At 40.7% G+C, this 16,285-nt stretch overlaps 2 protein-coding genes and 1 pseudogene across 5 annotated transcripts; all 3 read left to right on the plus strand.

The window, feature by feature from the left end:
• The first annotated feature begins 1,095 nt into the window (after positions 1 to 1,095).
• LOC115744016 lies at positions 1,096 to 2,577 on the plus strand. Of its 3 annotated transcripts, none has more exons than XM_030679094.2 (2): positions 1,096 to 2,263; positions 2,345 to 2,577. In XM_030679094.2, the coding sequence occupies exons 1-2, from the start codon at positions 1,167 to 1,169 to the stop codon at positions 2,385 to 2,387; spliced, it is 1,140 nt and encodes a 379-aa protein (XP_030534954.1). In that variant the 5' UTR covers positions 1,096 to 1,166; the 3' UTR covers positions 2,388 to 2,577. The 3 variants fall into 3 exon arrangements, with proteins under 3 accessions (XP_030534954.1, XP_030534952.1, XP_030534951.1); XM_030679092.2 differs by having other exon boundaries at positions 1,096 to 2,255; positions 2,337 to 2,577; XM_030679091.2 differs by having other exon boundaries at positions 1,096 to 1,480; positions 1,517 to 2,577.
• Positions 2,578 to 6,096: 3,519 nt separating this feature from the next.
• LOC125314899 lies at positions 6,097 to 10,062 on the plus strand (annotated as a pseudogene).
• Positions 10,063 to 11,465: 1,403 nt separating this feature from the next.
• Positions 11,466 to 15,665, plus strand: LOC115743892 (probable nucleolar protein 5-2). Of its 2 annotated transcripts, none has more exons than XM_048282964.1 (9): positions 11,466 to 11,596; positions 11,999 to 12,103; positions 12,318 to 12,359; positions 12,585 to 12,764; positions 12,857 to 13,021; positions 13,501 to 13,701; positions 14,052 to 14,549; positions 14,697 to 14,831; positions 15,058 to 15,665. In XM_048282964.1, the coding sequence occupies exons 2-9, from the start codon at positions 12,026 to 12,028 to the stop codon at positions 15,502 to 15,504; spliced, it is 1,746 nt and encodes a 581-aa protein (XP_048138921.1). In that variant the 5' UTR covers positions 11,466 to 11,596; positions 11,999 to 12,025; the 3' UTR covers positions 15,505 to 15,665. The 2 variants fall into 2 exon arrangements, with proteins under 2 accessions (XP_048138921.1, XP_048138926.1); XM_048282969.1 differs by lacking the exon at positions 11,466 to 11,596 and adding an exon at positions 11,616 to 11,715 and having other exon boundaries at positions 11,998 to 12,103.
• Positions 15,666 to 16,285: the final 620 nt, after the last annotated feature.

The following is a 16,285-nucleotide window of genomic DNA, read 5'->3' on the forward strand; positions in this document are numbered from 1 at the left end:
TTAAAATTATCCATCAGCCGAAGCAGCAAGTCTTGGGGCAAAACAAACGGAGCTTTTACATAAGCTTTCCCTGTGGAACGTTTCATGGATGGATGACCAAGACTTCTTCTGAAAATCCGATTTTTTTTCAGAAAAATTCCTATGCAGACTTGTTGATGATAATCTTCTGATCTTCATGTATTCCACCAAAGAAATTTCAGTTCATTTGGCAGAAATTTCAGGTCCAGAGTTATCCTCTCTGATAGGCATAGGCATTAAAGCTAAAGTTTCATCTGCTTTAGCATCCATTCTTCCGTTCCTTGGGGTCGGATGATTGTTAAAAACATGTCTAGAGTTAGAGCACGAAAATGAAACTTTTCCTTAATTTGAGCAGAATCCCAGTTTGAGTGGATTTCCTAATTTTGGGGCTGCTTATTATGAATCAATTTCTTTTCTATATAAGAAACGAGTCTTCTTCGTGAAGAGCATCCACGAGGTTGGTCCTTTGTGAATTATACTTTGAAGTAATTTGAGGGTGTTGAAGTAAGTTTCGTTAATTATTTCACGATATGAGAGATTACTTGGTGAGAAATTGTAAGGGTTAAATATTGTGCGAGTTATTCAGTGTAACAGGGGCCAAGAAACATTGAGAGTATTTGAGTGTCTAGTTTATTTTTTTTTTTTTTTTATTTTATTGTCCGATCGCTTATTTCCGTAACAGTATGATCAGCACTCACGGTTGAGGACAGTATTAGGATTAATAAAAAGTGTGTCCCAACTTGTAGAAAGTGTGGATGGCTGAATCGTTCAAAGGTGAGTTGTCTATTTACATGTTCTTATCTGGTAGATTTGGCAAGACTATCTGGTCAAGGACTCCTATTTGCCTTCATAGAAAGTGTTTGATGACTGTCAAAAGCTGATGGACTTCACCTTTATAGATTTGCTCGAACAAGATTCCTCAATTATTTCGTCTTTTGGTGAAAATAATTCAAAGAACAGATGAGACAGAAGATTCGGAAAAGTAGCAAGTGACAAGATGCATTTTTAACGAACAAACTTGAATGTTATGCTTCTGCTGAATGCTAGCTGAACTTCTATAAAACGAAAGAACAACATCGCTTGTAAGTGAGAGAGCTTCAGTAGTTTTATCCTAAGTAGGAAATCGTCCAAGACTCTCTGTCTTACTTATGGCGGGTTATGGTTATTACAGAAGCCAGAGCCCCTACGGAGGATTTGATCCGTGGAAAGCTGAATGGAGCTGCAACTCCGAGCAGCTTTGCCGTCCCGCCCTTGATGAATCTGAGGGAAGAAGAGTGATTGCTGGTGACCCTTTTCAAAGCCCAGGGACCTATGTCATGAAAGTCGAAACGACTGTTGAACGCGTCCATCCATCCATGTTCTCTGAATACTACAGACAATGCTCTCCCCCGAGGTACGAGCACCGCCCGCGTTATGGAGGAGTCAATAACAGGCCGCACGGGCCTTTGATCCCGAGCAATGACCGGCCGCCTGTGGTCGAGGAGTTCTTCAACAATATCCAAAATGAAGTGAGCCAACGACCATCTGGGTTTGGTGCTCCACGGGCACCACACCAGCTCAGGATCCCCGTCTCCGCAGGTTCTTATGGCACTACCAATGCTGGGGATAGCGAACATGAGACTGAAAGGCGCAAGCTTATTGCCAATACCATTAAGGATGAAGACCGTAAAGCTGATAAAATTCTGAAACCACCGGTGACAACAGAAGGTGGTAATTGGCCTAGGCCTGGTTATCCAGCAGGGTCCGTGCTACCGAGTCGCCCTATCTCATCTGAGAGAGAGCAAACCGTCCCACCGCCATCAATGATCATGACTGGACATCGGGACAGGCGTGGTCCTTCTATGGAACTCAGCAAACCGATAAATGACATAGGCACGGCCATGGAGTACTTGAAGAAAGTTGCGGTTCCATCCTCTGTCAATACCATCAAGGACGAAGATCCCGATCACGGTTACTTAAAAGGTGATAAAATTCCGAAACCACCAGAAGGTGGTCCTGCAGCTAGGTCAGGCAATCCAACACGGTCCATGCTGCCAAATTATTATACCTCGTCGGAGAGAGGAGAGAGGACCGTTCAACCTCCGTCTAGGACCATAACAGGAGGTTGGGAGAGGCGAAGTCATGATGTGGGGCTTGAACCGATGAATGAAACAGGCAAGACAATGGAGTACTCAAAGGAAGCTGTGAAGCCTCCGCCAGTCAACACGGTTCCCAAAAGAGATTCGAACCCTGAAACAATCGACAGCCAGGAAGCCAGAAGACGATATGAGAATCTCAACCCCGCACCAGAGCAGTATGCGACAGGTTACGCCAGCACTATCGACAGTCGAGAGGCTGCAAGGAGGTACAACGGACGGTTTGTGGAATAGCAAGATTTGGATTGATCAGCTCTCAGCCTTTAGCTAGTAACTAGCATATGTGTGCACTTGATAATGTGCTTACTCTATATCAACTCTGTTTCAATAAGCATTGTCGGAAGCAATGCTCCGACAAGTAGTTTGCATAACTCTAGTTTGTAAGCAGAATATGTCGAACTGTGATAGCCAAGGCTGTTTTTGAGTTCTAGCAAAAAGCAATCAAGTTGGAACAATTAACTACAAACTATTGATACGGCTGATCAGATGAACTTGAAACTCCATGGCATTCTTCCAAAAGGTATGCAAATAGCATTCTTAATGATGTGCAAGAAGTGAACAACATTGTGACCGATTGGCTTCATTTGGGAACAAGCTGTTGCAAGTTTGGAGATGTCAAAACTCTAGCCTCATAATTTGTGGCTCCTGTCTGAGATTTATCTCTTCACATAAGGAATGACCATGTACAAATAAGTCCAAGATCCGTAACTCATCTTAAATGCCTTCCATCTCCACCAGCAAGCGACAAACTTACGGAAACAACTGACCATATATGTGATAACAGAAATTCCAATTCAATACTAGTAACTTTTCTTCACAAGTACTTCAGAGTTTTGCAATTGTTGCAATAACCATCACCTTTTTTTTTTAATCCGAGCAATAACCACCACAACCTCATAGAAAATGGACATTCAATTGGGACAAGTGATATCCAAAAGTTGGACTCCGTTTGTTTTGTGGAAAATGTGATGTTCTTGGAAAATATTTTTCGGAAAATCATTTTGATGAAAAATGACAATATTTTTCAATGTTTTATTGAGACCTAAAAATGAATTGGAAATTGTTTTTCCATTGTTTTGTAAGGAAAATCTAATTTGATTTTTTTGTAAGGAAAATCTAATTTGATTTTTTGCATACTCGGTTGGCCGAAAATTGTCGATGTGGACGTTGGCTGTCCTATGTAGTACGACAAGCGCTAGCGTGGACTTTTTCTTATTTTTTAATAAAATTAAATACTTTATTAAATTTTAATAATTTTTATTTTTTCTTTTATTTTATTTTCTTTTTTCTTCTTCCTTCTTCCACCACCGTGATCGGCTGGCGAAAGCCGTAGCCGAGTTTGAGCCTCAAGCTTGCCCGGATCAAGCTCGAGCCTCAAGCTCGACGGCCTGCGTCCGTGGCTAATCGTCGCGACCGGCAGAGGAACAAGGAAAAGAGATAAAAGATAAAAGGAAAAAAGAAAAGAAAAAGAAAATAAAGAATCGACAAATTAATAAAATTAAAAAGTTTAAATTTTTTCATGAAAAATTTGTGCCTCAATGGATCCGAGCATGGGCAATGACGATCCCAGGCTCGACCTTGATATTAGTGGGCCTGGCATCTCGGGCATGGGTACCAATGTCTCGGGACCTACTTCGTTGGACCTTGGAGCGGCGGCTAGGGTCTTAGGTGCGGCCTAGATGGAACCGGGCTAGGGCGCGGGAGTCTCGGGCCCGGGTGCCAAGGACTCGGCCTAGCCGCCAAGTGTCAGAGAACAAGCGTTGGGATTCCTGTGGCCAAGCACGTAGTTTTTGGTCGAAGCTCGAACAATGATTTGCTGAGTTTTCAAAGATAAAATCATTTTCCCGAACCCACCACGAGCATGGCGCGTTTGGTGAGCTTTGAGCTCTTTGGCCCTAAGGCGCAAGCTGGTCAAAGGTTCAAAACCCTCCCAACGCGTTTCTCGGACTTAAGTGGGGGGCCCTTGCTGGTGGGCTGCGGGGCTAGCCTCCCTCCAGGTATAGTCGCCGTCGGAAAAGGTCTTCGCCGCCCTTCGGGTGGTGGTGAGTTGACCCGATTACGACTAGCGGATCCTGGATTACCAAAAAAAAAAATCATTTTCCTGAGCTTAAGTTTTCATAGGAAAATATTTTTCATAGACTCATTTTCCTAACCGATCCAAGCACCGAAAAATGAGAAAAATAATTCTCGAAAAATGTTTTCCGTGAAACAACATGTAATCTTCCGGTTCATGTACCGATAATGTACTTTGTTTTCTCTGCTTCTAGAGTACATTAATTAGAGGGAAATCGAATACTTCTTTACATGTCTACAAGAGCTGTTGCACTGAGTTTCGTTCAACATGATTTATTATGAGCAACAATGACAAAATCAAGATAGCATAGGATTAGGGGTGATCGGTTTCTAGTCTGTTCCCACCCTAAAATCGGGAACCAGGCCGAATTGTCTTGGAACCGGATCACGGTCCGGTTCGGTTCCCAGCCGGTCCAACTATTAGACCAGTCGCATGTGATGTTTTGTAATGTGCGGTCACAATGATCAAATGAGCATTTATAGCTCTAATCGCATAATTTCTCATATTATTCTTCCTGAAACCGATCTTTTATAAAATCTGCCACGGTCATAAATGAAACGAAATAAAATGTGCCGGAACAGGATAGTGACTATGAGTGCGCGTCCAAAATTCGAAAGAATTGTGTTGATCATTAACTAAAAAAAAAAAGAATTGTTTGCTAGAAAAATTGTGTAGCCATTTAACTTTTAAACAAACTTGAATGCAATCGGTGTATAATATTGCTTTGAAACCTACCAAATATGTACGTTTAATGTCTATGGAGATGACCGAATCAACATACATACATACATACATATGTAGATGTATATTTTGCTTTTCTCACGTGGTAACTAGACATATGCTGACATTGTGTCTCCAAATAATGCTGATGCGTAATGATTCTTATTCTTCTTGGTCTTTGTCATCTTCTGATAGGTTGATGCATCATCTTCACTGGGGTCTTCACAGTGATGGGTTTCTCCAGAGTCGCTTTGTGTTCTAAAATGATATGTTCCAGTGCCAAGACAAATTGTTCTGGTGATTGTATTGCTGCAAGTTGGAATGCAGCCAAAGATTTTTTGTTGAAGGAATAAGGCAATTTTTCGATCCATCGGTGATGGAGCATTATTTCGTCTGTTGAGCCGGTTTAAGACTAACTGTTCAAAAACTTGATCGGTTAATTTGAAATTATCACACCATTTGGGTTTTGTATCTTTTGACAAGATGTGGTACATAAGGGTTGTGGGTAGGTATTGATATATATTATACGCACACATGTATGTCAAACATGGCCGAAATTAGTATTTTTGGGGACCATACCACGAGCACGACCCTCTGAAAAAAAAAAAAAAAAAGAAATCGATTTATTTTTTCTTTAGCCATCAATTCTTTCCGTTGAAATAGCTATTTTTTCCATAATTTAATACTAGAAATAGAGAAATTGATATACCAATAAGGCAAGTATGTTTGTTGGATTTTGAATATAACTCGCATATTTAAGTACATATTACTGTCGGTCCGATCGTTTTGGTTCCCCTTGGAACCAGACCCGATCGACCGAAATAGTCTAGTCCTAGTGATTCCCATTTCGGTCAGTCCATTACACTCAGCCCTACATAGGATAGTATATATAATCCATTTTGAAGTACATTAGCCAAAGCAACTAGAAAACGCAACAAGAATGACAAAATCACATACAAATCTGGCGTGTTTCGTCATTTGTTCTCTCATTGCCACCAAACCCTTTGGAACCTGCCGCTTTAGCATCAAATTCTTCTCGATAGACCAATTCGACAAAATGCTGTTTTCTAATAATCTCAACTTATAGAAGAGACATACCAAAGAATGTATGAGATATCTAGAGTTCGCGTGCGCCGACTTGAGTTATCCATGGCTTCTTCAAGTTCAACAGAGCAGAAGGAGTCAATAGAACATGGCCCCAATGTGCTGAAACCTTCAGTCACTAAGCATCCCGCCATTGGGTATTACATAACCCCCATGATGGTCGGCATGCAGTCATATTCTCCCAATTTGGTGGTGGATACAGGCAGTGATGATACATGGATGCAGTGCGAAGGATGCACTACTTGTTGCTCCTTAGGGCAAGGTAACTTTGACAGAAGTGAATCATCAGATTATCTGCCGTTGCCTCGTGAATATCCCCTGTGTTCCTTACATATGTATAAATGGTAGTTGTGCATATGATACTAGTTATCTCGGAGCCACAAGTCATAGCAAGGGGCGGGTTGGATCAGATACATTTATCTTTCATGATAAATGTCAAAGGGTTCCCCAAAACCGTGTTCGGTTGCGGCCTACCCAACTACAACATGCCATGGCGTAGGCTCGAAGAAAATAACACCATAGCCGGAGCATTATTGGGGAAGAGGTCTATCTTTACACAATATGCCAATGAGACTAAAAGATGCGTTTCATATTGCTTCCCCTCGTGGTACGCCGGTCACGGTACCTACACGTTACTCACTTTTGGGGATGACGTGCGAATAAGCCGCCATCCTAGATCAGTTGTTCAGACAGCAGCTCTCATTTCTAATGTGGCCAGGCACATGGTTAACCTTAGGGGCATTAGCATCAACGGAAAGAGCCTAAGAATACAAGCTATCGCTTTCCAACGGTCTTTTATTGACTTGGGAAGTCCTCACAGTGTTCTTGTTCAAACTGCCCATGATGCCGTAAAAGGACAAATAGCCCAATATTTCAGGAAGAAGTATTTTTGGCATCCTAAGACTCCTCAACCAGGCAATTTGGGCCTATGATACATATCCGACGATGACATATCATTTAGCAGGAGCCAATCTTTTCCTTGCTGCGGAAAATGTGTTCCAAATCTCTGATAATGGATTTTGCTTGATGATCATGCCCATCCGTAACGGAGGAGTGAATCTGCTTGGAACATTTCAACAGGTGAATTACCGGTTCTTGTTTGACATCGGAGCATTGAGAGCTTCTTTTGTGCAAGAAGTGTGTGAATTCCAACGAGAAGAAAAGGCAAAGACAAATGACTAGGAAGATGAAACCTTAAAGTCGTGTGTGCAGTTCCCTTGTGTATTAATGAGTGATTTCATAAAATGAAACTTTCAGCAAGTTTGTGTCTTCGTCAATGCCCTTGACTATGGCAATATGTAGCTGAGCTCACCAATTTCGGTTGATTAATTCTGTATTCGAAACTTGTTAGAAAATGAGGGTGCATGGGAAGGACCGTGGTCCCCCTATGAAGGCTATCACAGCCCTTGACTCATTATAGATAAACGGTCAAAAAGGCAGTTATCTTATTCTGAACGTTAGACGTTGTTTAGACGTTCTTCCAATGAAGAATAGAGAATGTAGAAAAGTGACAAATAACGCCGAACTCCCGATCTTCTCTCCCGATCGTCAAACGGACGAACAATCTCTCGTGGAACCGCATTGTGGACATTTAATATGTGAAAATCCGAGGTATGTCCGTTTTGTGATGCATTTCTCCGATCGGTGATCCAAGACGATCCTAAGACTTGTTAATTCCGTGTAATCCGCTGCGTAGAGAAAATAAGAAATTGGACCGGCCAGCCTCTCAATCTGATTTCTGTCCATCGTCTCACTTTTAAGGCAGAGTGCACTAGAGCTTTCCCTAGTTCTCATGATGCCCGTATCTTTCCTCCTCGTTCCAGTTTATGTAAAAAGAGCTCTATATCTGCAACAATTGTTTTGCATCATGTGTTTTTTGGGTGATATCGTCTTTCATACATTAATTATTATGTAAGTGTGATATGGAAAATTATGGAAAAAGAAATGAAACTCTCATCTCACAGGGAATTGTCCCATGAGGAAATTAAAAGGGTTAATACCACGAAAAACTCTATATCGATACACCTATGACGAATTTACCCTAAATTATTTTTTAACCACAACAAACCTCAAACTGGTATGCATGTGATAAATTGCCTTAAATTTTTTTTTTTTACCACAAAAAACCTATAACTTGTATACCTGTGACAAATTTATCCAACCGGTATACTTGCGATAAATTTACCATCCGTTAGTTTTTCGTTAAATTTTACTATCAAATTATTGAGTTGGATGACACGTGACAATTGACGGGTGTACCAATTTAGGTTACATCCTTTGTTTGTCACAAATGCATTAGTTTAATAGAAGCTAACGAATAGTAAATTTGTCACATGTGTACCAGTTTGGGATTTTTTATGGTCAAAAATTTTAGTTTGGCTTAAATTTGTCACACGTAAATCAATTTGAGATTGTTTGCGGTCAAAAAAATAATTTAGAGTAAATTTATCACAGTGGTACCAGTTTGGGATTAATTGTGATAAAAAAAAAATAGTTTGGGGTAAATTTGACACAAATATATCAGTTTAGAATTTTTCGTGGTATTAACCCAAATTAAAATGAAGCTCAGCTTAACTCTATATTATGATGTATATGGCCATAATTTTAAGGCAAAGTACGCAAATTCCATGTTAAGTATCTGTCGTTCGATAAGGCAACGTGGGAAAGACATTATTCCTGTAATCATAAGATTTGATCTCCCTCGGAGCTACGCAATGTAATTAAAGAAACTTGCATTAATAAACAGCTTTCTGTAACTAAGGCTAGACGAGAGAGACTCACCTAGAATCAATTCAATTTGGGACCTACACATGTACTGTTGGACTCAATTTTTTTGATGAGTCAAATTACCTTTGTGTTCACATATTCACAGATAATACAAGGACAGGGGTGTAGAGACTGGGTTACCTAGAGGCCCATGAATACCTCGCAAATCATACAAACCGGTTAAGTTCAGACTTTTAACTTGCGCAGGTGGCCTTAACCTGAAGCAATTTTCGCATGATTTGTGGGATTCGAACAGATGACCTTTGCTTCGCGAGTTGGAATCTCCAAACGCCTCAATCAACCGCGTCAATTCCGAGAGTTATGAATTAACTCTCAGGATTGACGTGGTGGGAGGCTGAGAATTATATGCTTTGACGTTCATATCCCGATGCCGTGTCTCAGGAGTCGACGTCTTCCTGTTCTTCGTCTGCTCTGCTGGATTCTACAGCTAGTGAAGAACAGGAGCAGGTTATTGTTGCTCGTTTCCTTTCAAGTTTACTCCCATACGATCAGAGTCAGAGCCAAAAGAAGTGCAAAGAAGACGAACAAAATCGCTCGAATCCAATGTACGCAGCCCACATTCAAGAAGCTTGCCTCCTTTGCAGTATCAAAACTGGGCATACCTCAGTCCCATCTTTTTGTTTCTTAAACCAAGTGATTCCTGATTCAGTGAGCAGCAGACCCAGAGTGACCATTCAAGAGAGACACAGGAGGAGCAAGCCGAAGAATCATCAAGCTTTCAGACAACCGCTGCTTCGGATTCACTCGTCCTTAGAAGCAGTGGAAGCGAATTAAGAATATCGGGACAGGATCCTAGGGATATCAAAGAGAATGCTTGGTTACAAACTTGGGATGCGTTTGATTCTTCTCCACCACACCACAGACCTCAGTCAGGATCCTCCAACAGCAAGTGTAGTTAGATGCTTGAGTCCGCCTTCTGCCGCGGAACCCACAATGAATCGATCAAGTGGCAGTGTCCCCGATATGCATGCTCCTCCAAGGATGAAAACATTAACTTACTCATATTCAGCTAGGCCAGAACCCAAAGGAAATAACATTGAAGCTTCGAGCCCTCGTTTCATGGCACAACCTGTTCGAATCCATTCCGTTGTACCAGTGTGTTCCGCTCCACCACCAAGAAGAAGTCCAATTTCCAGGCCGGACGATGGGTCGAGTGTACCCGGGAACAGAGCGGCAGAGCCAGAAGAGGTGTTAAGGCCGGAGCTGGCCAAACTCCGATTATGAGAGGGAGATCAGATTCTAGAGCGAAGGTATAGATTATCGCTTCTAATAGCATTACTGCTAGGAGCATTCATGCTTCTCTGTTGAATATTATCTCCTCTTTGGGAATGCAAAAATCCTATAACTGCAAATGTCTCCAGATCACGAATACCTAAACGCTAAACGGAGCAAAGTCAGACAAAAATGGTGAATTCAAGCCATTTAAATTAGAGGACTCATTTAGGTATCGACGGGAATTTGATAATAGTATTACTCAGTTTCTTATGCCCTAAATTCTTGAAGCAAGGCGGATACCAAGTTTCTCATTGGTACATAACATTGCTGCATTTAGGATTTTTACAAATCGCGATTCTTCGCACTTTGTCACAGATCACACAGTAGTCTTTTGAGCTCAATTTGTGACCTTTTTTAAACCAAAATCGGGTCACCGAGGCTACGTGACGACAATTATTAATGCCGATATCATATGTTTTAGACAGTCATTTTGAACAGAAGAGGGAGGGCGTGGAGAGATAATGACAATGACAAATCAGTACGCAGCATATTGACAAATTTCTTTGTTGAGCTAATCCTTTGATGATTATACTTAAGAATTTGGCTATGAGATGCCCTATGTTAGGAAAAATGACAGATTCGAACGTTTGGTTCAAAAAGAAAAATTAAGTACCATGACCATCTATTCTATGGGCGTGGCATAGAATGTACAAAAAGAACATGCTGATCCATGGGCTTGGTTTCGAACAAAAAGAAAAAAGAAATCTATGGGCTTTGCATAATTACTCCTTTCAATTACCTCTGAAATGTCCTTAATTTTTTTTAATCGGCTGAAATGTCCTAAGTTAACCTTTCATTTCTTTTAAATAAATTTATACCTTTTGGAGAGACGACAAAAAATAGGACCAAGTAGAAATTATGCTTATGAATCTAATGGCATTAGAGTTTCGGACATCATAAAAATCTAAAATCTAGCAATATTAACATGAGAAATTAAGCTTTCAACTACAATCGAGAACGAATATGTTGAATTACAATTAATTTTATTTAGGGGTTGATGAAATTGAAGTAGAAAAATTTCAGTGTTTTAATAGAGTAAGAGTAATTCAATAAATCATTTACTGAGTTTACAGATATATTTGTTTCGCAAAAAATAAATAATATAAAAATATATTTTTATAAATCGGTCGCTTGTGCTACTTACAAAAACATTGAAATAAAAAATATTTAGACATAAATTAGGATCCATAATAAGAAATATTTTGTTGACTAAATATTTCAAACAATACAAATAATACTTTTCATTTTTTTAAAATTATTCCTTTTTGGTGGAAAAAAATTGGAGTTTAGGTTTCCAAGTTATTTGTAAAATAAATCTCAAAATTGTTCCAAACTCACATTTCCCAGACCGGCGAAAACGGTGAGTCGTACGTATATAAATATTTTGTTGAACGCCACGCTTAAACCCTAGACCCTTCTCTTCGTCCTCCTCCTCCTCCACCTCCTCTTGGGCTGCTGCTTCTTCTGGACAACGCAGCTCCGGGTACTCTCCAACTTCTCTGTACTCCGTGAAACCCTAAAAGCTCTCTCTCTCTCTTTTCTCTCGGCACGGTGCTCTTGTCCATTTACGTGGTCAAGCTCGACTCCTGGGCAATACTGTTGGTATATGTTAGGATTCTATGTGGGCAAACTTGTAATGTGCTTTATCTGGCTCTTAAGCTGCAAAGGATCGGTTTTGAGCTTTTCTTGTTGACTGGGCTGCTACTTATGAATTGCTAGCTAGTGTACGCATAGCGATGCGCATGCATGTGTCAGTGAGCAAATATGTTTTGTGATTTGTTTGTGGGTCTGTCGAGTGGTTGCTGTTGAGGTGATTTATTTATCCATTCTGTGGAATCTTGTTTTGGACAAGTTGCCTGAGCAGATTGGTGGCTTTGCTTTCAGGTGGGTTTGGCCTGACATTTGGTTTAAAATGCTCGTGCTGTTCGAGACGCCGGCGGGCTTTGCCCTGTTTAAAGTGTTGGATGAAGGGAAACTCTCGAAGGTCGAGGTGATTTGTTTCTTCATGTTGCTCATTTGCTGTTCTCTACTGATTGTAACGCGTGATTTTTCGGCGTGAGCTTGAATCGAGGATTTGGGCTGTGCAATGATTTCGGAAGTCATGCACAACTCGAGGCCTGTTTTTTTTATTGGTTTATCTAATGGAGACGGTGCGAGTTAATGTCCTTCGATCTTGCTAAGGATCCTGTTTTTACTGTTGCCAGGACTTGTGGAAGGAGTTCTCATCTGCTGAATCTGCAAGACAGGTGCCCTCTTTGTCTCTGTTGTCGCTTCTCTAGGAACATAAATGATACACATAGTTCGTGTGCTTTTTTTTTTAAATTAATAGTCCGTAGATTGCAAATGAGTATTTGATCACTAGGGCATTCAGGGTCTGATTAATTTGATTAGTGGTCTCGCCAAAATTGTTGCCTTGCTTCATTGCGGCCTTTCACAATGGACCTGACAATTGTTTGCTCTGTGGATATCAGGTTGTTAAGCTGAAAGCTTTTTCGAAGTTTGAAAATACGGCAGAAGCTCTATCAGCTGCAACCTGTTTGATTGAGAGCAAACCTTACAAAGGTCTCCGTAAATTCTTGCGCGCTCACTGTGATGGGGAAAGTTTGGCTGTGGCTGATTCAAAGCTTGGAAATGCTATTAAAGAGAAGTTGGTATGCAGATGCTTTTATAGTGTGATTTTGTTGCCGTTGTTAGCTTGTTTCCTTTTGTTTTTCCTAAAACCCAAGCGATTATTTCCTTGCAGCAAATCGAATGTGTTCACAATAATGCTGTTATGGAGTTGATGCGAGGCGTGAGGAGTCAGCTGACTGAACTCATTTCGGGTCTAGCTGTCCAGGATCTGGCTCCAATGAGTCTGGGTTTATCTCATAGCCTGTCTAGATACAAGCTGAAGTTTAGTGCTGATAAGGTGTGTCTTTTACTAATTCGTAAAAATGTGTTGGATTAACTATGGTTCTTGTTGTTTCTTGATCCGTGACAAACTCGTCATTTGACTGTCATTGTCGCATGGTCTTGACTTATGAAAAAAATTGTGAAAGGATAATGAAGATTTCAACTTGTTTGGTATGGCTGGTCTTGATTTATGAAAAAATTCTATAAGGATCTTGAAAATTTCAATTGAATTTTGGTCTGAATTGGATGGTCTTTAATGTAATAGGAATTTGCAGTTTAGTTTAGGTGGTTATATATTGTCGCGTGAGGTCCCATAGATTGGCATTGAATGATCTAAGAAGTGCACTTAATCACCATCTTTCTATACTTAATTGTCTATTCTGCTGTTAGGATTGAAGTGAAAACTCTGATCTATCAGTAGTTCCATTTTTGTACATTTAACTAAAATAGATGTTTATGCTGGAGTTCTCTAATTACATATGTTGTCTTGTTTAGGTGGACACTATGATCATTCAGGCCATTGGTTTACTTGATGATCTTGATAAAGAGCTGAATACTTATGCAATGAGGGTCCGAGAGTGGTATGGATGGCATTTTCCGGAGCTTGGTAAGATTATCCAGGATAACATTCTATATGCCAAGACTGTGAAGCTGATGGGCAGCCGCACTAATGCTTCAAAGCTAGACTTTTCTGGGGTATGACTTCCTATGAAATGGTTATGATGATTTTTGTTGGGCATATAAGTCTGAGGACCATATATCCAAGTATATAGATCCACGGGGCTCTCCTTTGATGTTATAGCCTATAGGGAGTTAGCTCATGGAAATTCCTGACCATTAAAAGCTTGTGGTAGTGATAAATTTTTGTCCTTTAAATGTTTAGCGTCAATTGGGACCCATGTTCCATCAGATATATATGTTGTAGACATGACATTGCAAATAGGAATTACAATGGAGGCTATCATATGAATAAGCTGGAACCATGAGTCATAGTCATGATATTTTGACCTGGGAATGTGCTCATCATTTTGCTTGATATTCTGCAGATATTGCCTGAAGAGGTTGAGACAGAGTTAAAGGCGGCATCTGAGATTTCAATGGGTACTGAAGTGAGCGACCTTGATTTGTTAAATATCAAAGAGCTCTGCGATCAAGTTTTGTCTCTGTCCGAGTATAGAGCGCAACTCTACGATTACCTGAAGTCCCGTATGAACACCATTGCACCCAACTTGACTGCTCTTGTTGGAGAGCTTGTGGGGGCCCGCCTAATTGCGCATGGCGGCAGCTTGTTAAACCTCGCAAAGCAGCCAGGGAGCACTGTACAGATACTGGGTGCTGAAAAGGCTCTCTTCAGAGCATTGAAGACAAAACATGCTACTCCTAAATATGGGCTGATTTACCATGCATCATTGATTGGCCAGGCACCGCCAAAATTGAAGGGAAAAATTTCTCGTTCACTTGCTGCCAAAACTGCCTTGGCGATTAGATATGATGCTCTTGGAGACACTGTAGATAACTCCATGGGACTTGAAAATCGGGCCAAGGTACTTTGTTCAATTTCTACTTGCTACTTTTTGTCACCACCCAGAGATGCTTTTTTTGTTCAATTACTCAACCTCCACACAGACGCATGTACACGCGCTCACGAAGAGTGTAGTGTAGAGAATTTGCTGATGTATGGCTGCTTGTAGCTTGAAGCAAGGCTGAGAAATCTTGAGGGCAGAGAATTGGGTCATTCTGCTGGCTCTGCAAAAGGCAAGCCAAAGATAGAAGTCTATGACAAGGACCGAAAGAAGGGCGCTGGGGCTTTGATAACTGCAGCAAAGGTACACTTTCACCTTATGCCATCTCTTATTTTGGATCTTGAGGGTATATTCATTCGACTCTTGAGTGACTGTCGATGGGGTACGCATCTATAATTTCGAACTGAATGTCAATGTCAGCTTGCCATCAAGTGTAGCCTCGGTTTATCGTAAAGTTGTATTTTCTTTCTGCTCTTCCTTTTGTTGCAAATGGAGAATGATACCTGTTTCTTTTTTTTTTCCTGTGTAGACATACAATCCTTCTGCCGATTCTACTCTTGGGCAAACTTTGAATGATGCCGCAGGGAATGGTGAAGAAATGGAGAAAAAGAAGAGAAAGACCGAAAGTGTACCATCTCAGATGGCAGAAGAGACTGAGGAGCCTCCAACTGGGGAAAGGAAGAAAGAGAAAAAGAAGAAGAAGAAGAAGCAAGCTGATGAAGAAGAGACGACCATGCTAGTGGGCGCAAATGGTTCTGCTGAAGCTGATGGCGATGCCCCTGCGAAGAAGGACAAGAAAAAGAAAAAGAAGATGGAGGAGGCAGCCGAGGATGCCGTGTTGCAGTCTGATGAGAATGCCGGAGAAAAAGAAACCAAGAAGAAGAAGAAGAGAAAGCATGCTAAACAAGACGAAGAAGATAGCGAACAACCTAGCAAGAGGAAAGAGAAGAAGAAGAAAAAGCGAAGTGAGGACTGAGGAGGAATCTGTGCCCGTAGTCGCTGCAGCTACCATGAACGAATTTTGAATTTTATTTGTGCGCTGAGAACGTTTGCTTATTGTAAAATGTGGTTTTGTTAGGCCCCCTTTCAATGTGTTCTATTTATTGCAGTAAAGTTCCTTTTGTTGCTGATGAGAAATGGTCCCCCACCTTTTCTCCTTCATCAATGTTTAGTAGTATTCAGGATTGTCAACTCCATGTCTGGCTATCGATCATCAGTCAGGATTCGTTTGGTTTGGGGCACAGATGCTTCGGAAAAATTATCCAAAATATCTTAAATTTATTACATATTTATCAATTCAATAATAATTTTTTTAATTTTTGTAAATTGAGTTTTAAACATTTTGACGATTGAATCTTTGGTCAATTTTTGTCGAAAATCGTTAAAGTAGTAAAATATTATTTAAATATGTCTACGCCAGCGATTAGCGGCACATGTCTCTCATTTGCATATGCAAGTTATGTTGCGCGGGCAAGCCATGCTCAACAAAGTTCGACGTGATCTTTGGTTACAAGTGGCCAATTGCAGTTCAAGTTGAAATTCATTTCTACTTGCGTCCAGATTTTGACGGGGGGGCATGTATAGAATTGGGTGTCTAAATTCTTGGCAACTGGGGTTCCTGAATTTCGATCGCCATCTTGGACGATTCCACTGATAAAGGGCGGAATAATAAAGAAATGAACACATCAAGAAGTGGTTAAGTGGCGTAAAAGGATTTGCCAGCGGTAATTGGCAAAACGTCCAATTCCTTCCACCGT

This window comes from Rhodamnia argentea, chromosome 1, assembly GCF_020921035.1.
Source record: "Rhodamnia argentea isolate NSW1041297 chromosome 1, ASM2092103v1, whole genome shotgun sequence".
NCBI classification, from domain to species: domain Eukaryota; kingdom Viridiplantae; phylum Streptophyta; class Magnoliopsida; order Myrtales; family Myrtaceae; genus Rhodamnia; species Rhodamnia argentea.